Raw genomic sequence first — 24,342 nt, 5'->3', positions numbered from 1 at the left:
GTTATTCCTGCAGAAAGCGGGCAGTGCTCGACTCCACTCCCAGAAAACAGGGCGCTCACCTGCAGGAGGGCGAGACCAAGCTCTGACTCAGAAAGTGCCACAGCTAGTGGTTTCCACGGCAACTCCCCGTGTTTCTCAACAAGAGCCTTCCTGCCAGTTCCTGCCACATGAGTCACACTCCAGAGGGTTTTGTTTGTTTCCCTTGGATAAAACAGACTCTGATTTTTAATGGCTACTATCAAGATTAAGTAATACCTCCTCAACTAAACAGAAAAATATTCCTCTGTAACGCTACGTTCTCAGCCTGCGGGAAAACAAACTCCGATCTTTAATGTAGTCCTGATCTGTGTACCTGCTTCATGGACCAGACTTGTGGAGCTGTGAGCCACGCCAGTCAGCCCTAAAGGAAATCAACCCTGACTGTTCATTAGAAGGACTGAGGCTGAAGCTCCAAGACTCTGGCCACCTGCTGCGAAGAGCCAACTCACTGGATAAGACCCTGATGCTGGGGAAGATTGAAGTCAAAAGGGGGCAACGGAGGATGAGATGGTTAGATGGCATCACTGACTCAATGGACAAGAGTTTGAACAAGCTCCGGGAGACAGTGAAGGACAGGGGAGCCTGGCGTGCTGCAGTCTGTGGGGTCACAGAGTCGACGACTGAGCGACTGAACACAACCGACCTGTGTACACAGCACTGTCACCCAGGTTTCCTTAGCTGATGCAAAATCTGAAAGATGTAGAGCCAAGCCTTTTTAGATAAATGCTTTATTTTTTTCTCAAAATGTTACAAAAGTTATTTCTCCTAAACATCTACAGTGTTCAGGGCTTTATACGTGGATCCAATAATGAATAAAATCTGGTTAAACACTGATCCATTCTTCCTAACTTTTAAGTCACGCCCTCCTCCGGGGATCTTCTTGACCCGAGGACCAAACATGTGTCTCTCTCGTCTCTGCAGTGCCAGGCGGGTTCTTTGCCACCAGTGCCACCGGGGAAGCCTCTTAGTAATGTGCAAGTCTCGTTGTTTTTCCTGTTGTGGCTCTTCGTTCTAGTCCTCTGCTGCCCTGAAGTGTTCCTGGCAAAGCAGGCAGCAGTATCGCCTGAGGGGGCCTGCGCTGACCCGCTCCGCCTGCACACAGCGTCAGGGAGCTGCCTGAGGAGCAAGGGGCCCCCCGAGGCCGGGCCTGAGCCATCTGCAGCGGCTCGAGTGTGGACGCAGGAGGACTCTGCCCCGGAGCAGAGTCTGGGGCAGAGCCGAGCCGCCAAGGAGGTGACTGGTCGCGTCACAGCTTCTCAAACGGGAACAGGTGGGCAGCCGCTTCCTTCTTCTCTCTCCTGGTCTTCCTGGGGCACTTTGGCTTCTCAGCCTCTCGGTTTTGGGGCCAGGAGGCCGCTAGGATCCTGGCCGCTTCTGCTTGAGAGCTGGTCCCCTCCTCCTCATCTGATGAGAGCCCGCCTCCCACATCCGTGTGGGGAGCGGCTGCCTCACTCTGGGGGGCCGGGCCAGGGCGGGGGAGACAGGAGAAGCGGTGGCGTCAGGAAGCCCACGCGTCCAGGAGCATGGCCCTGGGATGCGGGGGCCAAGGCCAAGGGACTGCCTGCAGGGAGCTGCGCCAACCCAGCAGGTGACTGCCAGTGGCGCGCTGCACTGATTGCCTGGGTTTTGAACCAAAAAAGTGCCCAAATACTTAGAGCACTAACAGTCAGTGTCGGATGTTCCGAGGGAGCAGCCCTGGAGGCCTCGAGTCCGGGGAGGCAGGGGCAGAAAGCTCGGGCAGGAGGAAGGAGCCCATGGGAACACAGAGCTGGGAGAGGGGGCATCAGGGATCTGAGGAGGGAGCAGATGCAGGTGGGGCGGGGGGGTGGTCAGATGCTGCCAGAGCACGTCTCCACGTCTGACCCGGCACTGATGCACCACTCCGTGTGACTGTGCCCCCACGGGAGCCCTTAGGGGCCACAGTGCTGCAGAAGGGCCTGAATGAGCACTGGGGGCGGGCGGGCCTGGGGGGGTGGTCGCAGCCCCAGGGGCAGTATGAGGCCAGGAGGTGCAGACACCTGTCCGCCCAAGTGGGCTCAGCACCGGGTCCAGCCCACGGCGGGCACCCTGTGTAGACGGGGCAGGGCCCACGGCCTGACTCCAGGACACCTTTCTCAACACGGACAGGACACGGCCCAGGAGACACAGGTCTGCGGCCCTTCCCTGGGCGCGTCAGCCTCCGGGGACCACACTGACCTGGGCCCCGTAGCGAAGCTTCAGCCGCTCCCGGATCAGCAGCCCTTTGACCAGCAGCTTCCAGTTCCCCAGAGCCCGCTTCTCCCTCTTCTGCAGAGGCGGACAGAGAATGGGAGATGCTAAGCACGGCCATTCAGGAACAGATACAGGGGACACAGCGGGTCGGCAGAGCCGCTTGGTCTATGCCTCATGAAGCAATACACAGGAGAGGCACCAAAGCCAAACCCCTCTCCTTAACCGGTACCAGTTCTGAGGTGTTTTGGGGACAATGGGGGGGCCCTGGACCACAGCAGATCCCTTTAGGAGGCAGTCGGAAGCGGAAAGCATGCGAGGCCCGGCTCCCCGCTCCTCGCAGCCGTGGTGCAGGCGGCCCGGGGGGCAGCCCCGCCCTGTGTGCCCCCGGCCGCCCGCTCACCTCCTTCTCCTTCTTCTCTATGAGCGCCTGCTCGTTCTCCCAGGCGGTCAGGAGCACGTCTCTGTACTCCTCGCAGACCACGTAGCCGTCGGTTCTGCGGGGTCAGCACACGTGGTCCTTGAGCCCGCGCCTGCTCTGGCCTCTCTGCTCCCCGCCGTGGGGACAGCCGGCCAGCCCTAAGCACTCGGGCCCTGAAGGACTCCCTGGCCGGTGGCCCACCGTCCTGGCCAGGGCTGCTGGCAGACACCACCCGGGCGGAAAGCGGGGCGATGGACCCTCCCCTCTCTTCCTCCACCGCGGGAACAGGCCAAGGCCACCAGCCAGGAAGCATGCTGCTCGGTCACCCTGAGCGCCCTCAGAACAGTGTTTAACCTGGCACCTCAGGGTGCTGGTTTCACCGGCTTTGCAGCCTCTGGACAGAAGCCCCAGAGGGAAAGTGTGAAAAGGTCAAGGATCAAGGCTGATCCTGCAAATCCAGAGGAAAACCCTGAAAGTAAGAGCCGGGGCCTCGCCCCCACGCCAGCCTGCCGCCCTGCCTCCCCGCCTCGGTGGCATGCCCCTCACACACATGGGATGGCAGTAGCCTTTGTGGAAATCGAAGCCAGTGACGGCCTGCGCGCAGTCGATGTTCAGCTTCCGGGCCACGCGGTGCAGGTTGGGCAGGTTCAACTGGATGCAGCCCACGGGCATCATGCTGGGCAGGAACAGGTACACGTTCCCAAACTCGTTCCGGGGCACCTGCGGAGGCAGGCGCCCAGGTCCAGCCAGCTGCAGAGGGAGGCGGCCTGGTCCCGGCCCCCGCGGACACGGCCCTCCTTACCTTCCCGTCCACGGCCACCGGCGGCTGGTACTCCTCGGTCTGCCACCTGCCAAACAGGCCCAGGTCGTTGTAGTCGTGCAGCTGCGGCTCGGCCTGGCGGGCTCTCCGGGCCCGGTTGGAGTAGCCTTTCACCATCTACACCAGAGGGAGTAGCCACCGCTCACACCACGCGCTCCCAGCGCACTGGGTACTGAGCTCAGTACACCCTTTCCCGCAGGCCCGGAGGTGGGTGCGTCATTAGCATCACCCCGTATTAAGAGGTGAGCAATCTAGGAGGTGTGAGTAGTTCACCCCCGTCACGGCCTTAAACTGTGTCCATCACTGAAGGGGACAGTGGACTTGAGATGTTTCCACGGCTGGTGAGCGACAGGCCTGCTTTGGGCCGTGACCCGCTCCCTGTGCCTCAATCCCTTCCCACAAACCAGAGGCCCCCTACCCGGCCCAGCTCCCCAGGTCTCAACAACCCAAAGGGCTCCTCCCAGGGATCTCTCAGAAGCGCCCGTGGCTCACGACTGCCCACACTGTCCTCTGCTGGCTGAACTGGGCCCCGTGTCCCATCCCAGCCTTGCGATCTGTGCTGAATTCACACGTCTCTGGGCAGTCGACCGACCCGGTGTAGCACTGAGGCCAGGGCAGGGCCCTGGGGCCGCTGTCTCGCTAGCTCAGGCCTCGGACAAGCTGCCCTTTCTCAGCTCCTGCTTTCCTGTCTGTAAAATTCACGTGTGATGCCAACTCCAAGGCTCAGCAGAGACCGCAGAGAGCTGGTGTGGGCGTGTCCACACTAAGCGGGGCTATGGCCTCTCTGAACACGCAGAGGACACAGATCTGACCCCAGGGCCTCAGGCACACGCCGGGGGTCGGAGGGCTGCTTTCCCGCCCCGCTCTCCCACGTGCCCACGCTCTTCCCCTGCCCCGGGGCGCGGCCGCCTCCCGTCCCGCGGCTCTCACCTTGTAGGGCACTTCTCCGAGCCGCACCACACGCGCCTGTTTCAGCCACGTGTCCCTGGAGTGCAGCGTGTGCACACAGTCCCTGAGGAGCGGGCGGGAGACAGAGGACTGCTCACACCCACCGAAGCACCGAGCGCCCCGCTGCCTCGCCCAGGGCCCTGGGGAGGCCCACGGCCTGCCATCTTGTGGGGGACGTGTCCACTCAGACCCCAACCCCAACGGCCGCACACAGCACCTCCTTCCACGGGGAGGTCCTGGCAGCTGGGTTGGGGGGCAGAGAGCCCCAGCCGTGCAGGTCAGGTGTGTCCCCGCTGCCTTAGGGTTTAGTCGGCTGCTCAACCCCAGATAGAGAAAGAGAGGAACAAGTGTCTAGGTGGCGGCGGGGGCCCCTGACCAGGCAGGGGACAGGGAGCTCCCACACAGACCCTAACCCCTCAGGGTTCACCCGCAGGAGGTAGCTCCCAGGCAGGGCACTTGAATCACCTACTCCTGTGCATTTCCCGAAGTTTCCTTTTTTGCCTTTCTTTCCCCATTTACCAAGAACATCCTCTATTTTTTGGTCTTGTAGGTCAATATTCTTAAAAAGTCACTTATTTCCTATTACCATTTCTTAAATGTCTTCTTCTGGTTGTTATGTTTTACTCATGTTATTAAAGCTTTGTTCAGTTATAACTACATGTATTTTACGCTCATTTTCCATGTTTATTTATCCTTCCTCTTTGGCAATTTCTCTTTACTGCAGAAAAGACACACGTAACATACAATTTACCACCTGAACCATCTTCAGGCCTGTAGCTCAGTGACACTGTTACCTAACCATCACCACCATCGTCGCCTGAACTTCTCATCCTCCCAGGCTGAAACTCTATACCTTTTAAAATATCCAGTGATTTTAATTTTCACTATAAACCCTTTACTCCTTCCTTTTATGTGTTCGTTTGACTTCAGTTTTGGGGTTTGTTTTTTTTTTTTTTTAATTGCCCATATAAACCTTACCCGCCCTACTTATTTTTCCTCCTATAAGATCGGCCTGCCCCCGATCTTTTAATCCCTGTGGTTTTAACTTTCAGGCTTTAGGCTGTTACACACTCCCCCACGTCCCACCCCCGCCGCTGCACACGGCACGCATGCGCAGTCAAACTCATCTCCCTGCCCTCGGAAGGCCGCGAGCCCCACTGGGCGGCTCCTCACCTGGAGTAGACGGCCTCCCCGCGGCAGTACCCGAGAACAGCGGCCGTCTCAGGGTAAATGGCCTCATACTTGAGGAGGTGCCTCTTGAGAGCGTAGAGAGGGTGGTTCTTATACGTGCCGATGACGGTGGGCAGAGGCTGGTCCAGGTGCTTCGCCTGAAACTGCAAAAGTCAGACAGAGACTGCCGAGTGTGCTACACGCGTGCTTAGTCCTGTCTGACTCTTTGCGACCCCACAGACTGTATGTAGCCCGACAGGGTCCTCTGTCCATGGGATTCTCCAGGCAAGAGCGAGCTCTGGGCGCGCCCCGCAACCGACAAGGCACCTCCTCAGCCCTCCGCACTCCTCCTGGGAGCTGAGTCCTGGGTGCTGTGCGCGGGCGCACGCTGAGCGGGGGCTACACTGAGTGTCTTCCTCTTTTACTTGGGACGACTTACCTGACTTACATCAATCTTCACATTTCTAACCGGGCAATGACTGCAAGAACACAGGCTTTGGAGCCAGAGCAACCTGGGTTCCAATACCAAGTCCGCTCCTCTCTCAGAGCCTCAATGTGCAGCTGGTGAAATCAAGGCTGCAATTACCCCAGCTTGATTTAGAGCGCCCCAGCCGCTCTGACCATTAACTGAGGCAACACTCCGAACCCCTCAGCGCGGGCCCGGCGCTACGCCCGGTCCTTACCTCCTGATCCTCCCGCTGCTCCCTGTCCACCAGCGGGCTCCGGTAGGGGCGCAGGGTCTCCGCCCACCAGGCAGCGTCCACGCGGCTCTTGCGGGTCGCTGTCAGCCAGGCGGGGTCGTACCTCTGCGTGACGTCGCGCACGCAGCCGGCGCCGTCGATGCCCACGACGTAGGTCACGGGCTTGGTGGCATACTGGTAGCAGGTCAGGGGCTGGCCCACCACACCGTGCACGCAGTCCACACACACCCACTTCTCCTCGCGCTCCAAGAACACCTCCAGCCACTGGTCCACGCCGGCCGCTCCCTGTCTGCCTGCCTTCCCGCCGTCCGCTGACGGCTTCTTGCCTCCCTTCGGCTTACTGCCCGCAGCGCTCGCCGATGCTTCTACGAAGCCAGGGCGCAGACCGCGGCTTCCGTGCTGGGACTTGGACCTGCTCTTGGACCCCGCCTTCGTCCTCTGAGGGGCGGGGGCCCTCCGCGGCCTCGGCAGGCCGGGCTCGGAATCCTCGTCGGACGGGAGGCAGCTGTCCTCGCTGGAAGGCTCAAAGTCAGAGCCACTGCTGGCTGCGTCACTCCCGCTCTCCTCCTTGTAGGACACCTTGGCGGCCACCCGCCGCCTCCGGGCCTGCGCTCGCCTCTGGGTCCCCCGCCTCTGCCCCCGAGCCTGGCCCGCGTCCTCCCCGCTGGACGGGGACTCCCCCCGCGGCCTCCTGCCTGCGGCCGCCTTGCCCCCCTTCCCTCTGGCACGGGCCCCACCAGCGCCCCCAGAAGACGCGTGCTCTCCTCCGCTTCCTCCGCTGGGCTTTCCAGGAGCGTGGCTGGCAGCTTCTGAGGAGCCCCCAGGCGCCTCTGTGGATCTTTCCTTGCAAGGTTTCTTTCCCTTAAACAGAACAGGAAATTTCTGCTTTTTATCTTTAGCTAATGATACGATAAAGATTCTGCCATCTAACAGGCCTAAGTCCCGCTGGAGCGCCAGCCTACACGAGAGGTCCCCAGCTCAGTGACGGGCTGGCTGCCCTCCAGCGGGGGTGAGAAAGCATTTACTAAATTCTACAGCACCCGAAAGGAGCCCACAGTCTGATTCTTCTCACTGTAAAGTGAGCACAGGATGTGGGAACAGACAAACTCGGGTTCACATTCCACTTCTGCATCTTAGTTTTATGTGATTTGGATAAATCATGTCACTGCTGAGTTTCAGTTTCCTCAGCAGGAGTACCCATCTTACACATAAGGCACTTTTCAAGGAAAATCGCATTATTAAGAATTCAGAAATTATTAAAACTTGACTTCTGGACCAAATTTCAGACAGTGCCAGCACCCCCAAGGAGCAGCGTTCACCCCCCTTCCTGGGTGACGGCAGAGTTCAGAGGCTCCCCATCCTCACCCCACAACACTGAGGAGGACGAGGACCTCTTTACTGTACCATTCACAGACCAGAAACGAGAGCACCAAGGAGCCCGGCCCGCAGGCCCCTCTGCACACGCAAAGCCCAGGCTGCTGGATGCCCGCCCTGCACAGAGCTTCCCTGCACAGCGCCTGAGCCAGGCCCACTCGGAGGAAGCCTTTAAAAGCAGTCTCAGGAGCAGATCTGTTTAAGTCTCAGGTAATTTCTCACTCCTCCCTGACCACCCAGCCTTTCCTCTGGAAGGCCCGGGAACGTCACCTTCTCTGCTGATAACTTCAGAGGAACTGGCTGCAGAGACAGTACGAGGCGGGTAGGGAGATGCAGGGCCCGGAGAAGCAGCAGAAATATCTACAATGAGAAAGAACAACACGTTCGTCCTTGGGAGGAAGGACTGGAGAAATCCCGTGTGGTGAGTGAACCCTGACGCGGGTAGGGAGGTGCAGGGCCCGGAGAAGCAGCAGAGATATCTACAATGAGAAAGAGCAACATGCTTGTCCTCGGGAGAAGTAAGGACTGGAGTGATCCTGTGTGGTGAGTGACCCCTGAAGACACTGCAAGTCAAAGGAGCCAGACATGGAAGGTCGCACGGAGCTGTCCCTTGGCTACCTGCAAGGACCACTCCCAGGACCCGCTTGCACTCCAGAGCCTATGATGCCGCCCCACAGCAGGGTACAGCAGCCGGCGCTCTGTACCCTCAGGTCCCACCTCTGCGGGCTTAACCCCTGTAGGGAGACGTCTGATCGGCAGTCAGTGAGTCTGTGAACGCAGAGGTGGCAGACCATGAGCCTGACTGTACATATGAAGTATCCAAACTATGAATCCACAGAGACAGACCCAGGCCGGTGGCTGCCAGCTACCGGGGAGCTGGGAGGCCGGGGAATGGAGTGGCTGTGCGGTGGGCACGGGGTTCCCTTCCGGGGCAGCAGACGGGATTTGGGAATAGGCAGTGGTTATACAGTACTGTGAATGGAACTGCTCACTTCTTTTTCTTAAAAAACAGAACAAAACAACTATTGTTTTTGCTTAATAAAACTTCAGGAAGAAAAGGTGTACAGAGATACACAGGAACAGAGTCTGGGAGGATGATACTGAAATACCACTGTTCTCCTCTGGCTGGTGGTTAAACAGCACAATTCCTGGCCAGATACTCAGACGTTTTCAAGCCACATCAGAAGAGAAAGTAAAGATGCTGGTCATATGGTCTCTATAAAGATACAAAATGTCTGTCTCTTTCCCTGAACAGAATCTGAGGCTCCGACACAAGCATAGGCACTGACAGGAATCTTCGAGGATAAAAGCACGTTTCTACGTGTTTCGCTGAGACGGAGCTCTACCTGAGGGGATTGTGAGCGTGTGACAAAGCCTGTGTGCACAGAAGCTCTTCGCCATGGCTCCTGGACAGAACCTCCTCGCCGCACAGCTGTCTGCCAGGTCACTGCCCGATGTGGATGGTGAGGAAACCCCCTTGAAGGACTTCTGCAGCCAACATTACGCCTTTTTTTTTTTTTTTAATGTTTATTTATTATGGCTGCACTGGTCTTACTTGTGGCATCTGGGATCTAGTTCCCAGACCAGGGTTCGAACCCAAGCCCCCTTCACTGGGAGCATGCAAGTCTTAGCCACTGTACCACCAGGGAAGTCCCTCCTTGGGACTTTTAGACACTACTTTTGAATACTGTACACAACTGTAGGGCACCTGACCACGAACGAAGTGCTTTACCCCAGGACGCCGAGTGGAGACCGGAGAGGGGCAGCTTTCAGCGCTCAGGATGGCCCCAGTCCTGACTCCAGTGCTTAGACTGGCCCTAAGGAAGTGATTCCGCTTCTCTGAGCTCGGGTACCTGTTTTTATCTTATGAGAACTGAGCAAGGAAGTGTTTGTAAAACAGCCTGACTGGTGCGTGGCACGTGACCGCTGCTGTCGTTGGCTCACAGACCTACAGAACACTGCTGCCAGGGGCGCCACTCACGTGGACCAGCTCCTCGTCATTTCTTGCCGAGTAAATAGCAAATCTCCGCTCCAGCGTCGTCTGCAGGCCGTCCTGCTCGTTGGTCGAGAGTTCCGCGTTCACTGTAAACGTTCCGATGAACCTGGAGAGAAACCAGGTACTTCTCTGCGTGAGAGGCCAGGGCAAAGAGAAACCTCGTTCTCCTACGGCCAGAACCCACAGTGGGGAGCCTCAAGAGGGGCTCAGGAGCCCCCCTCCCCGTGCTCCTCTTCCCAGCCTGTCTGGCCAACTCCTGAAGACCCAGCCCAGACCTTCCCCTCGAGGAGGGTCTGTGGGACTGACCTGCACCCAGCCTCTGAGACCCAAATCCTGCCCTACGCTCTGCAGGACAGGCCGCAGGGCCCTACCATTTCACCAGGTTGGACAGGTAGGAGACGTCCACGTCTCGGGGTGGCACTTTGGTGAAGCGCGTTGGGATGATGGAGAGGCCAATGGCTTGCAGGTCTGGCTGGTTGCAGATGCTGTTTCGGTAGAAGCCGTTTGCCAGCAGACACAGCAGGTGAACCTGAGAAGAGGGAAATGGGAAGCCTGAAGACCAGAGGGAGTTTGGCTGCCAAATTCAGTGACGTTTCGAGGACAGGAAATACCTGCCGTCATTTCTATATACAAAAACGTAGAACTCCTAACACTGCCGTTTCCCAAGGCTCTGTCTTTCACCCCCTCTTCTCTCTAGATGCTCCTTCCCTCAGAGAGACAAATCTCAAAGCTGCAAAATACAAACTTCCTTTCTCTAAGAGGTCTTGTCTTTTGGAGGTGCATCCTGAAGGATCTGTGGATGAAACGTTAGGAAGCCTGGGGTCTAAAGGACCGTCAGTACGGCCTCTCCCCGCGCCATCCTCCCCTGACCCGCCCCGACCCCTCTCTTAAATGAGGCCTTCCTCAGCTGCTGGGGCCCGCACTGATCTCCCCTAGCTCTGCATCCTAGGTCTCCCTGTTCTGAGGTCTGTCCTGTTCCATCTGTGAGACAGAAAGCCTTGAACAGTAGAAGACAAGCTCTGTGCAAGTCTCTCTCCCCACAACGCCAGGCTCCTCTCAAGGCCTCAGTGTGTGTCCAGTCAGTACCAGCTGAAGTCAGGAGCCGCCGCGCCTTCAGCTGAGGCCAGGCCCAGTGTTACCGGTTGGCTGAGCGGAGTGCTGAGCTGACACCTCATGTGCCCTCCCGGGCAGAGGTCACTGTCACCCCCTTATCACCCCACCTCGCTTCAGGAGAGCCGGAGGCGTGGCTGACGGAGCGCCAGTGCCCCACACACCACCCCCTCGTCGGAGCGGCCCGTCTGCCTGCCCACCGCCTGCCCCTCCTTACCTTGTGCGTGTCCTCGTGAACCTCCTTACTGAAACGTTTCATCATTCTCCGAAGATACGTCTCAAACTCCATTTTGATCTTTTCACTGCAACGCACATTGAACAATCCTGAAGTGGAGGGGGAGGCCTGACCCCACTCGCCCGTCCCCGCCGACACCTTTTGGGGGCAATGACTCAGGCCGCGCTACCCAGCAGACCTGCCGCTGGCCCGTCCTGCACCTCCTTGCCCGCAAACCCTGGCCCAGGTCATTCCCTCCCCTGACCCGCACCTGCCAGGCCTCCAGAGCGGCTGCCCCAGGACCTCCCTTCTGCCCACCCCCCGACTGCCCACTTCCTGGGGCCACTGCCTTGGCGTTAAGTCAGCACACGTCGCTTGTCTGTGCAACGCTGTTCTGCTGTAAGATCCCTCTCGTCTCTGTCCCAAGCCCTTTTAAGAAAACCTCTTGAACGACTTCTTTTATCTACCTCCTTGACGCCTGATAAAGTGCCTATCACGTGGGAGACTCAGGACCAGTTAACTACCAGGAGATGCACTGCATACAGCCAGGCCACCAGGGGCTGCAGAGGGACCGGAGACCCCTGGAAGGAGTGGGGGAGGCCCCCAACCGCGGGGGGCACTGCCACAGGCCCTGCTGCGATGCCGCGGGACACGAGCTGGGGTGTCCGATCAGCCTGACAGACACAGATCGGGGCTCCTCCACTCACAGCTGAAACATTCCTCAGCCCTCACTCACACGCTGTCCTGAAGAGTCAGTACGGTAACAGGCGCCCTGCACGGCCCCTGGCACGTCTGCGCTCGCCTGGACACAAAGGTTTCGCCTTCAAGTCCTCGAGGTGAGCCCAGGGCTCTCTCGCCTAAGGCTCCTGACAACCTGGACACTCAGCCCACGTCTCCTATGTGCTTTCCAAAAGCTTTCCTGGGGAGCAGCTGCCGATGGTGAGACGTGACGGAAATCTAGAAGCAAGTGCTTGATCGTACCTTCTTTCTCTGGCCTTCACCTGCTCCGGTGTCTCAATCTCTATCTCCACTGGCTTCACGGGCAGAGCAGATGCAGAGAAGGCTGCGCTTTCCCCCACGTCACCCGGCACGGGCTCACTAACTTCTAGCAACAGTAATTTTTTAGATCAATGATAACAATTATTGTTATAAGAGGCAGTGTACTGAACAACAACAAGGTTCTGCTGGGGTGGAGGAAGTGAGGCAGGAAACTGTCGAGACCCCTGCTCCGAGTTCCTAGGAGAGGCCCTGAGCGCGCACGTCCAGGTGTCTCACTAACCTGCATGAGCGCCCAGAGCAACAGCCCTGGGGGAAGATCCACAGACACAGGGACGGGGGGTGAGTCAGACACAGACCCTGGGGCCATGAAGCCGGGGCATGGGAGCCGTGTCTTGCTCTCCGTATTATTACAGTAAAGTCCGCCCACAGCTCACTTTGTAGAGGTATGACTTCAGACTCGACTGTAAACGTGTACATGGTGAGGCATGCATCTTTTTCATCTCCTTCTCCGCTACACTGCTTGTAAACACTGCTGCTGCTGCTGCTAAGGCGCATCAGTTGTGTCCAACTCTTTTGTGACCCCACAGACAGCGGCCCACCAGGCTCCGCCGTCCCTGGGATTCTCCAGGCAAGAACACTGGAGTGGGGTGCCAATTCCTTCTCCAGTGCAGGAAAGTGAAAAGTTAAAGTGAAGCCGCTCAGTCGTGTCTGACTCTCTGCGACCCCATGGACTGCAGCCTACCAGGCTCCTCCGTCCGTGGGATTTTCCAGGCAAGAGTACTAGAGTCGGTCACCAGCCGAACTTAACTCTGCTGAACTGAATGTAACAGTGAACTTCATTAGCTAAGCCTTTCAAAGCAGCTCTGGACCTAGAAGCAGTGAGCACACCCGGTGTTGGGACCCTGGCTCCTGTGTGCCAGCTCCTACTAAAATGAACAGGGCCGATTCCAGCTCTGCCGCAGGGAGACCCTGGAACGCCCGTATATCTATTGTGCCAGAGAACAAAAACATTCTCAGAAACTACTGAGGCCACGTTAGACACCACAGCGCGGCTGCTTAAAGGGGCTCCTGCTCGCCAAATGTGGGGGCAATCTGAAGGTCAAAAGGCTAAAGAGGATAACTGCTGACGTAGTTGAATTTTAACGTCCACAGTGATACCCGAAAGAAATGACTAAGTAAAAAGTCCTTAAAACGGAGACCTCTGCTTTACAAATCAGTCAGCTAATAATTATATGCGAAACGACAATCAAAACATTGCCACCTTGCAATGCTCACTATAATAATCTTTGATTCAGTCAAGATCACACCGACACCATTAAGTAGAAAAGGACTGGTGCACAGGATCTTCACAGAGACTCAGAAGGAAAATGAGCCTTTACACTGGCACAGCCAGGCAGGGCCACAGACACGGTCGAGCTTAGCATCGCCTGCAGGACCACCCAACGCCAGGTGCCTCTTAGTGGATGCGCTACGAGGCGCAGAGCTCGGTGATAATACGGAGCATTATCATCGGCAGTATTCCTGCCAAAGAACGGTTACTCTAAAGGCAACCAGGTCTTTGGACTCACGGTTCATAGCACAGGCAGGAGGGCATTCAAACAAGCTAACCATCATGATAAACCAGAACATGAGACATTCTACAGAACAAGAGGCCAGGACTCTGCCAAAATGAAAAAAAAAAAAAAAAAAAAAAGACAGTGCTATGAATTGGAGCAAACTCCAGGAGATACTCGCGGACACGAGACCCTGGCGAGCTGCTGTCCATGGGGTCACAGAGTCGGCAGGACTTAATGACTAAGAACAAAGAAAAGCAGAACAGTGAGGCGGGGGCGGGGGCGGGGGCTTCCCTGGTGTCCCAGTGGTTAGAGCTCCTCACTCCCATGCAGGGGGCACGGGTTCAGTTCCTGGGCAGGGGACTAAGATCCTGCTGCTGTGGTGGGTGGAGCCTCTGCTCTAGATTAGAGAAACCAAATACCTTGATTAGATCCTGCACTGGGCGTGGGCAGGGCGGAAACAAGAAAAAAAGGCAGCTATAACGGATCATCTCACAGTAATCAGGGCCTTGATTAGGTGATGACAGTATTTCATCAGGTGGGACAATGCCTTACTCTCCGGAGATAAACGCTGAAGTATTACAGTGAAGAGTCAGGATGTCTGTGACTTACTTTCGCGTAGTAAGTAGTCCCACCAGCAGAGTTACAGAAAGAGAGACACGGTCCCTACGGCCCAACAGTCAAGTCAGGGCGTCGAGGCGAAGAGAGCCTGGACTCCAGGCTGCATTTCTTTGTAGGTTTGAACACTTTCAAAAGGAAAAGCTAGGAAAAGCCCTGCCAGGAAGGTGGGCTTAAGGACGGTGAGCCTGGCCGCTGTTTACGCAAGTAGGGATGCGCCAGGCCCGTCACGCTCTCCCACAGCCACCCGGCTCACAGGGGCTGCGCAGCGCTCACCGACCGTCCCGAGAGCAAGCTCAGCTCGCACCGCTGGACGCACTCGCGCACACCGCTGCACGAGGGGCCAAGCTGGACCCGAGGCACGCGCGAGCACGTGCCTCTCTCACTGATCTCTCACTGAGTGCCCCGCAGGGAGAGAAGGCACAACCCTCTGGGGCGCCCTGGTCGTGAACTGTTCCTTACACCGAAGCAAGTCCCTACTGCGACCTTATCTTTGTCTTCCTCGTTTTCCAAGAAAAGGACAGGGCTGCCGTGACATGACCCCGAACAGAACCAAGCAGGCAAACAGGATGAACTGTTCTGGGAGCAGAGGGGGTCATTTACCTTCCACTTCTTCCCAGTCCTCCTCACTGTCTTCCTCGTCGTCCCCCTCGCAGCTGCCTTTGTCCGCAGCGGCCTCTCTCTCCGGGGGCTGGCCCTTCCTGCGGGCGCTCGGCAAGTCCCTGCGCAGAGATCACAGAAGAAGGTGAAGAAAGCGCACACGTCCCGGTGCCGTGGGGAAGCTAAGCTCCCCTTTCAAGGCTCCTTCTGTTTACTGTGAATCTGCTGCCGTTAGTTGAAGATGGTTTGGGAGCTCTGAGCCTCACGCCCTGCATTATCCTGGGCCTCGGGTTCCCAGCAGGATGGGCTCTGATCAGGGGTCTAACACTAGACGTGTCTTCGGAAACAGGAGGAGCGTGATGAACCCGCACCCTGAGGCTGTGTGAAGGGAAACAGCCGTCTGCAAACAGACAGGAAAGGGAGACGAGACCACGAAGAGAATGCAGGGCCCAGAAGGAGAAGCCATGATGCCCGAGCGCACGTGTGCAGCCAGACGCCAGCAAGAAAGAGGGAAGGATTACACTCGCTGCCGCTCGCCGCCTCTGAGGGGCAAGATGAAAGGCGACTGAGGCTGGCAGAATTTAACTCCTAGGCACGTGGGGGTGTGTCATGAGGAACACGGACGGCGGGAGCGGAGGCACAGAACTCTGCAGATGCGCAGCTGGCTACACCCCGGCTCAGGACTCAGTGCTTGTTCACACGCAACATGTTAGTATTCCTGCAAGTTCACACATAAAACATCTTTAGAGCCCCGAGTTACTTTTAGTTTTTGTAAGATTTGACACATGGTGTCCAGTGAGGATATTACCCAAGATTTTAGCACAAATACTTAAATTAACAAGCTTCAGACTGCAGCTCTAAAAAGACAAGGCATTCCCTTTTTAGCCTGCCGCTTCCTTTCAAAAGCACAGAAACAAAAATATCCCCTTAAGAGTAAACGTGGGAGAAATGTCACTTCCCAGCCTAGAGGCAAAAAGGGGAGCCGGGCTCTCCCTGGCAGCGTCCTGGCTGATCTGTACGTGGACTTCTCTGCAGAAAGAATCCAGCAGGTGGGAGCGGGAAGCGGGAAGCTCAGTGGCATTGCAAGGAAGAGTCTTAGGGAAGAGGAGGCGAATGGCGGTGCTGAGTCCACGTGCCCCCGTGCTCCTTCCCACAGCTGCCCTGTCCTGGGCTACCTCCCAGCAGGACTGGGGGATGCCGGGAGACCCCGTGCTCCTTCCCACAGCTGCCCTGTCCTGGGCTACCTCCCAGCCCGGACTGGGGGATCGGGAGAGCCGACACTGGGAGGGCTGGTCTCCTCCAGCCGGGACTGGGGGATCGGGAGAGCCGACACTGGGAGGGCTGGTCTCCTCCAGCCGGGACTGCGGGATCGGGACAGCCGACACTGGGAGGGCTGGTCTCCTCCAGCCGGGACTGGGGGATCGGGAGAGCCAACACTGGGAGGGCTGGTCTCCGACGTGAAGCGGGGACTGCGGTCTCTCCGTTGGCCCTCCTGCCTGCACCCCCACCCCTCCCCCAGCACTCCCCGGAGGCAGATGATCAAGGGATCACGAGGTCTACACGCATGGTTCACCACGTTATCAATAGCTCAGTCACTGTAAGAGGCCCTGCCCTAGATGCCAAGCGGCATACACAGATGAGCCGGTGTGGTTCCGGCCGTCTGAGAGCTCACAGGCGTGTGCGGCATGGACACAAGCAAGTGTAACAGGCGTCTGTGCACTCACAGGAGGCTATGATGGAGACACAACTAAATATAACGGACGTCTGAGAGCTCACAGGGGTGTGTGGCTTGGACACAAGCAAGTGTAACAGCCGTCTGTGCACTCACAGGAAGGTATGATGGAGACACAAGTAAATATAACGGACGTCTGAGAGCTCACAGGGGTGTGTGGCTTGGACACAAGCAAGTGTAACACAAGGCAGGTGAGTTACACTCTTCAGAGATGCAGCAAGAAGCCAGAGGAGGAGAGGGGGCCAAGGGGCAGGTGAGTTCTGTTCTGCATCGTCAAGGTTGCAGAACGCTTCCAGGCTGCAAGCAGACTGTGAGCACGTGTCGACTGAAGGGGGGCGTCCAGCTGGGCAGGAGCAGTGCGAACCCAAGGGGAGCAGGACAGGACGCAGCTGGGACGTCGGGGAAACGACTCAAGTACCTAATGTCTGTGTGGTAGAAACAGCACCGGGCCAGGAGCTGAAGACCTGCGTCTTATCCTGGCTCCTGCCACCATCTAGCTGTGTAGCCGTGAGTAACGCACTCTCTGCAAGCTGTGGTCCTCACCTGCAGAGGCTGGGAGGTGACCCACCATCTAGCTGTGTAGCCGTGAGTAACACACTCTCTGCAAGCTGTGGTCCTCACCTGCAGAGGCTGGGAGGTGACCCACCATCTAGCTGTGTAGCCGTGAGTAACGCACTCTCTGCAAGCTGTGGTCCTCACCTGCAGAGGCTGGGACGTGACCTACCATCTAGCTGTGTAGCCGTGAGTAACGCACTCTCTGCAAGCTGTGGTCCTCACCTGCAGAGGCTGGGAGGTGACCCACCATCTAGCTGTGTAGCCGTGAGTAACGCACTCTCTGCAAGCTGTGGTCCTCACCTGCAGAGGCTGGGACGTGACCTACCATCTAGCTGTGTAGCCGTGAGTAACGCACTCTCTGCAAGCTGTGGTCCTCACCTGCAGAGGCTGGGACGTGACCTACCATCTAGCTGTGTAGCCGTGAGTAACGCACTCTCTGCAAGCTGTGGTCCTCACCTGCAGAGGCTGGGACGTGACCTACCATCTAGCTGTGTAGCCGTGAGTAACGCACTCTCTGCAAGCTGTGGTCCTCACCTGCAGAGGCTGGGACGTGACCCACACAGTCACCACGACTGTTCCAGTCTTACCAGCGGCCCGAGCGCCACCTAGATGTGTTTAAAGATCCCACCTTTTCCACAGACCCCAGAGACGAGCAACAAGAGCAGGTTTCCTTGGTCACACTTCCCTGATGGACCCGGTCAAGACGTTTTCTGCCATCTCACCTGAAACCTTCCCCATGGCTGAGGGCTTCATCCTTTATAACCTGGGGCTCTTCAGATTTCACGGAAACCTTGGCCGCCTTCCTTCTCACTGGACCATCTGCTGAGCCCCCAGCATCACCACAGCCTCTCTTCCGCTTTCCTCGGGAAACTTTTGTGGGAGGGCTCTTCTTTAGCGGTTTCTCATCTTCGAAGACATCTAGATGACCACACGGAACACGAGAGGAGGGACATAGGAAAAGCGGAGACATTGCAGGTTCGTGTGCAGGGTCACAGAAGTCCTCCCTGGTAACCTCTCTCCAGACACCCATCAACATCCCACATCTGGTCAACAAGCAGCGTTCGGCCCCTTCCGCCTCCAGCTGGTCTGCACACTACACGCTTCCTTCATCAGTTACTCTGTTCTACCTCCTAAGGCTATAGAGACAGCAGCACACGACCCATAAAACCTCAACTGCAAACCTGAAATTTTACCTCACGTCCAGCAAGGAAAACGCATCAGTCCACTAGTTACCACTTTGCTCATTACTTCCTGCTGAGACTAATTAGGGATAATCCACTCCTACTAAGTGCAGAGCTTCAGGTTTATACACGTCTGAGTGTGAAGGACAGGGAAGCCTGGTGTGCTACAGTCCATGGGGCCGCAAAGAGTCAGACACGACTGAGCAACTGAACAACAATGATTTCCCCTAATCTAAGCTTCTGCTGTCTTTTAAAACCAAACGCTACTCAAAACACATACTTTATGAAATCTATCCAGTCTAACCCAAATGTCACTCACACAAGCTTGTGTGTGTAAGTCATTTCAGTCGTGTCCAACTCTGTGCAATCCCATGGACTATAGCTTGCCAGGCTCCTCTGTCCATGGCATTTTCCAAGCAAGAATACTGGAGTAGGTTGCCATGCCCTCCTCCAGGGGATCTTTTGAACCAGAAATTGAACCTGTGTCTCTTATGTCTCCTGCATTGGCAGGTGCGTTCTTTACCACTAGCTCCACCTGGGAAGCCCCTCAGCAGCCTTAAGGTTGGAATAAGTTAGCAGTAATTGAAAAACAACTGTATTTTAATAACTAACCATTATTAATAATTAATAAATAAAATAATAACATGTTGTTAAAAGGAAATATAAAAAATCCATACACTATTCGTTTTAGTTCAACTAGGGTATGGTTTCTTAACATATAACTATATTACATATGTTATAATATATTAATACAACAGGGGAAAATATTTTTCTATTATAGTCAGGCAAATTCTCTTAAATCTGAAATAAATCATCTTTTTTCCTCTGCACAACTCTGCTTCAGTTAATATTGCAAAACAAAAATACTCTAACCTTTTTTGAGGTTCCAAAAGGAGCTGTGATATTAACCTAAAGTGTCAAATTAATTCATTCCTTTCATTTATGGTTTTAACTGCTGACTCCCTGGATACGTATTTTTAGTCCCCAAGAATACAATTTTGCATGGAAGAAAAAGACTCTCCCTTTTTGAGCTAAAAAAGAAACAACTGAATTTTAATAAATTTCACCTTTTTAGCAGCGTTTGTTTTAATGCTGGCTAAAATCACTGATTCAGTTCTGTTTCTTCAGATTTCTTATTTCAAGGCCAAAAGTTTATTTATGACCTGACAATTTGGTAGGGCATACTGAAAACCAGGATTTCTAGATCTTACAATGATTTTTAGCCCTCTGTTAATAAGATGCTAAATACTTTCTAGTGTAAACATGCAGGTGGGAATTTGCTTCAGGAGTACTGTTTCTTCCTCTCTAAACTTGGTTGGTTAAAAGGCAGAGGTGTGCGTTTCTGTGCTTTGAATAGAGAAAGAGAGAAGTTGAAAGTGAGAACAAGGGGAACAAACTGTGAATGAAAAGACAGTTTATAGTATCAGCAGTCAAAGTATCCAAAAGTTTAAAAGTCTGGACGCCCATCCATTAAATGGACAGTAATTAAACGATTAACTACGGTACAGTCACACAGTGATATAACCTGGTCATCTTTTAAGACGGAGGAAAAAGACACGCGAGGCAAGGCTAAGGGTGCAGTTGTTTGCAGAGTTTCTACCACAGACTAGAAAGAAACACAGTATTGTCTAGGGGCGGTGGTTTCTGGATGGTAGACACATGGTAACGTTCTTTTCCTAAATTCTTTGTGTGTTTTGTGTATGCGCCAGGGTATCAAGGAGGCTATTATCTAGACATTCCATGCAAATGGAAGCTAAAATATAGCTCAGACAGCAACAATCGTATCAGGCAAGATAGACCATAAAACAAAGTCTATAATAATAGACAAAGACATTATATAACGATAAAGGGCTCAATACAAGAAAACGATATCACTGATTAACATATATGCACCTAACATAGAAGCATCTGAATATATGCAGAAAATATTAACACAAATAAAGGGAGAAGTTGACAGTAATACAATAATTGTAGGCGACTTCAACACCCCACCTACCGGACAGATCATTCAGAAAGAAAAATCAATAAGGTTAACGGTGCCTTAAATGACACATTGGACCAGATGAACTTAATAGGTAACTTCAAGACACTGTGTCCAAAACAGCAGAACACAGTCTTTTCAAATGCGCACGGAACCTTTTCCAGGATCGATCGACCGCATGCTAGCCACAAAACGAGTCCCAACAAATCCAAGACTGAAAAGGTATTAAGTATCTTTTCCGATGACAACAGCATGAAACCAGAAATCAATTACAGGAGAAAAATGAAGCACAAACCCACGAGACTAAACAGGATGCTACACAAAGCAACCAGCCAACGATGACTCACGATACCGTAGAGAAAATCAGGAAATGCCGCAGGACGGCGAAAATAAAAACACAAGTTTACAAAATCTACAGGACACAGCGAAAGCAGTTTTAAGAGGGAAGCTTAGAGCAATACAGCCCCACCTCCAGAAACAGGAGAAGTCTCCAACAACCTAACCTACCATCTAAAGGAATCAGAAGTATCAGTCATAAAAAAGAAATGCTGCCATTCGCAACAACATGGAGGATATTATGCTTGGTGATAAAGAGAAAGACAAACACCATGTTTTCCCTTGTATACGGAATCTAAAAAATAAGTGAACAAATAAAACAAAAACAGACTCACAGATACAGAGAACAAATTAGTGGCCACCAGTGGGGAAAGGGGTAGGGGAGAGGCAAGACAGGGGAAGAGGATTAAGAGGCACCAAGTGGCAGGCATACAGTCAGTAAATTACCAGGATGTCATGTGTAACACAGGGATATGGTCGATCCTTTGTAATAACTTTATATGGAGTATTAAGTGTGAAAGTGTTAGTCGCTCAGTCAGGTCCGATTTGTGACCCCATGGACTGTAGCCTGTCAGGCTTCTCTGTCCATAGAATTCTCCAGGCAAGAATACTGGAGTGGGTGGCCACTGTATTCTCCAGGGGATCTTCCTGACCCAGGGATTGAACCCAGGTCTCCTGCATTGCAGGTGAACTCTTTACTGTTTGAGCCACCAGGGGAGCCCTTATATGGAATACAATCCAATATCCAATCATTGTTGTACATCTGAACTAATGCTATAATAACTCAACTATAATTTAAAAAGAGGCCATTTTCCAAGACTCTCCAAGATCTAGAGCTGTCTGCTAGAGTCAGCCGTCCGTTCTGGATCCCCTGGTTCCAAATCTGTGGATTTAACTAACCTCGGATTGAACTTTGCTTGAATCCACAGATGTGCAACCTGTGGAGGGCTGACTGAACTACACTGTTATATAACCTGGTTATTTGAGCAGGGCAGGAATTAACCACTGGGCTTGCTCAGCCAGCTACTAATTTAACAACAACCAAAAAACCCCACCTGCTTAGAACTGCCGGCAGCACCTCACAGCAGTAAGAATAAAATACAAACTCCTTAGTCTGGTCTCCAACCTAAGGGTCCCAGTTATTTCTCTCACCTCAATTCTAAAACATTCCTTTCTAAGAGTTTTAAACTTACTGATTCCTCTGCCCACATCCTACAAAAGGCCCCTCATTACAGTCAGTAATTGGCTGAAAGCACCGTGTCCTCGGACAGGACTTTTTGGCCACTGATTCTGACTCTGCGGCATCTTCCCTGTGCCCATGCCAGTTTTATTACAGAGACCTACTCTGCCTTCTTCATGGCTCCTGGCACCATGGGAATTTGCTTTTTAACTTGTTTGTCCAACCTCCCCTTCCCCAAAGATTACAAGCATCATGAGAGCAGAACCTTGCCTGTCCTGTTGACTGCTACCCTTCCAGTGCCGATAACTGGGCCTGAAAATAGCCAGGTGCTCAGTAAGTATCTGCTGAAGGAGCTAATGATGAAGGAGTAAATCGACGAAGGAATGTTGAGATCGAATATGTAGAAACTACAGGGGCCCTAATAGAAACAAAGCTATAATGGGAAGCCAAAGAGATGGCTGTTGAAAGCAGCGAAGCATCAGCTTTATTTGCATGCACTGTGGTGCTGTTATACACTACGCTGACCAGTCACCAAAGACGAGTCACCAAATCAATTTCAGCTGCAGCCAAAACCACAGCAAAGACCACAGTTCTTCCCGGAAGCTGCCTTGGAAACTTACTGCAGCACTCTGGCTCGCAGAGTGCAAATGGGGCTTGAGTGCCCCCCTTGCCTACGCGTGGGCTGAGTGATAGAGTTAGCCCATCTGATCACCTCACCCAGACCAGGCCGGGAGCCTGATGTGCCATCTCACTGAAAACTCACAGCCACCCTGCAGAATCACAGAATTACGCAATCTAGAGTCATAGGGGGCCTTACTAGTGATTCGGCCCAATCGTCTACTCAGGTATATGAGGTACCCCAGAAATTCCTTCTACTGCATGCATTACAAAGTTATTTGCACTTAGTATATGCAGAGAAGTGGAGAGGACAAGATGAGATACAGCAAAAAGACAGACATGTTTTCATAAGCTTATCTGGTTAAGACAGGTCAAAAAGGAAGCAACTAAATCACCAAGATCCTCTGTGATGAGGTGTACCTGGGAAAGACCACCTTAGGCAAGACACTCAAGGAGTGCCTGGGTTGAGACCTGCAGGAAAAGAAGGCAGCCATGGCAAAAGCCGCGAAGAACATTCAAGGGAGAAGGAACATCAAAGGCAAAGGCTCAGGTGAGAAATAACGCGGGGTGCCTGAGGAACCCAAAGGAGGCCAAAAAGGAGATTGTCTGGGAGAGGAGAGAGCAGCAGCGAAATCATGTAGGGTCTTGTAGGCCGTGTGAGGAATCTAGATTTTATGCCAAGGGCAGTGGAAGCCAGAGCGTTTGAAGTAGGAGCGTGGCAAGATCTCCTTTTTTTCTTAAGATCACTTGCTGCTGCATGGAGAACTCTAACCCTAACCCTAGGGTTAACGTTAGTAAACAGACGATTGCAGTCGTTCAACTGAAAAGTGAAGGTGGCTTGGGCAGGAGGTGTGGCCAGGAAAATAAAGAGAAGTGGAGAGATTTGAGACAGGGTTCTGAGGTGGAAATGACAGAGCTTGCTGAAGGCCTGGAGGTGTGCAGTGTAAAGAAGAGGGGTTTGTTCTAACAAGTGATGAAGTGATCAATGAGGGGGGGATAAGTGGGGAAGGGGCAGGTTTAGTTTGCCCAGGACAAATTTAAGAAACCTATTCGATATGCACGTGGAGAAGTCGGCTGGGATCCGAAATCTGGGGGTCTAGGGTGGGATTTAGCTGAAGGTACCGTTAAGGAAGCCTGGCGTGCTGCAGGCCGTGGGGTCGCAAAGTGTCGGGCAGGACGTAGCGACTGAACAACTACTGTTCAGGAGATCAGCACACTCCCGCACTCTTAAGTACGGGTCCGCTGGTCTCGTGGGGGCACAAAACCAGTGCCTTTTGCCTATTCGCCCTCTGCATCTGCCAGGAGACCGGACTTGACCCTGCGGGCGGCAGGGCGCAGGAAGAGACTGCGCAGGGGAGCTCGCGGTCCGGCCAGGATTGGCGGAACCGCTCAGTGCGCATCCTGCACGGAGGGCAAAGGCGCAGCGACGTCGGAGTGGCCCGGGGCGGGCGCACGCCGCCTGCCTCCCGCGGTCACCGGGACCCGGTCTCCTACGCGCAGGTGGGCGCAGGATTGCCTACCCGCACCCGCGGGAGGCCGGCCTTGCCCTCCCCGCGCCCGGCCTGCCTCCTGCCCTCCTCCAGCCTCTCCCCTTCAAGCCCGGCTCGGCCTTGCTCTCACCCGCCTCCTCCTCCTTGCGCCGGGCTTTGGTTTTGCCCTTGGCCGTCTGGCCGCGGGGACCCCGGCCAGCCGCGCGTTTCCGCGCCATCTCTGCCCGGGCCAGACTCGCCTGGGAAGGGACGCACCGCGCCGGCGCCGGACGCTGCCCGCGAGCTGGCTCCGCCCCGAGGCGGGGCGACAGCGGCCCCGCCCCCTCGCGTAGGCCACACCCCACTCCGCCCCAGCCCCGGAGTACCAAAGTCAGCTGCCGGAAGCGAGAAGCCGCAAGACCGATTCCTTTCTACTTCCGGTGCGTTGCGTTCTCGCGTTTCCAGAGACCTGAGGCGGGGGTGGGGGTTCTCATATTCTCGCGAGAGGCGGGAAAGAGC

General features: G+C 54.7%; 1 protein-coding gene across 6 annotated transcripts; it reads right to left on the bottom strand.

Moving 5' to 3' along the window:
- Nucleotides 1–751: 751 nt before the first annotated feature.
- XPC (XPC complex subunit, DNA damage recognition and repair factor) lies at nt 752–24,152 on the bottom strand. Of its 6 annotated transcripts, none has more exons than XM_086368929.1 (16): nt 23,975–24,152; nt 17,781–17,976; nt 14,775–14,893; nt 11,983–12,106; nt 11,005–11,089; nt 10,049–10,206; nt 9,663–9,783; nt 7,952–8,041; nt 6,290–7,168; nt 5,610–5,770; nt 4,419–4,500; nt 3,471–3,605; nt 3,219–3,388; nt 2,651–2,744; nt 2,236–2,325; nt 752–1,492 (listed from the first exon to the last, which is right to left on the bottom strand). In XM_086368929.1, the coding sequence occupies exons 1-16, from the start codon at nt 24,060–24,062 to the stop codon at nt 1,286–1,288; spliced, it is 2,799 nt and encodes a 932-aa protein (XP_086225055.1). In that variant the 5' UTR covers nt 24,063–24,152; the 3' UTR covers nt 752–1,285. The 6 variants fall into 6 exon arrangements, with proteins under 6 accessions (XP_086225055.1, XP_086225059.1, XP_086225060.1 ...); XM_086368933.1 differs by having other exon boundaries at nt 3,219–3,344; XM_086368930.1 differs by lacking the exon at nt 752–1,492 and adding an exon at nt 1,571–1,830.
- Nucleotides 24,153–24,342: the final 190 nt, after the last annotated feature.

The sequence above is a fragment of the Bos grunniens genome, chromosome 22 (genome assembly GCF_055505025.1).
Source record: "Bos grunniens cultivar Pamir isolate PY7600 chromosome 22, Bosgru_T2T1.0, whole genome shotgun sequence".
NCBI classification, from domain to species: Eukaryota; Metazoa; Chordata; class Mammalia; order Artiodactyla; family Bovidae; genus Bos; species Bos grunniens.
Note: the sequence above shows the minus strand (reverse complement) of the source record. Positions and strands in the feature narration are given on the sequence as shown.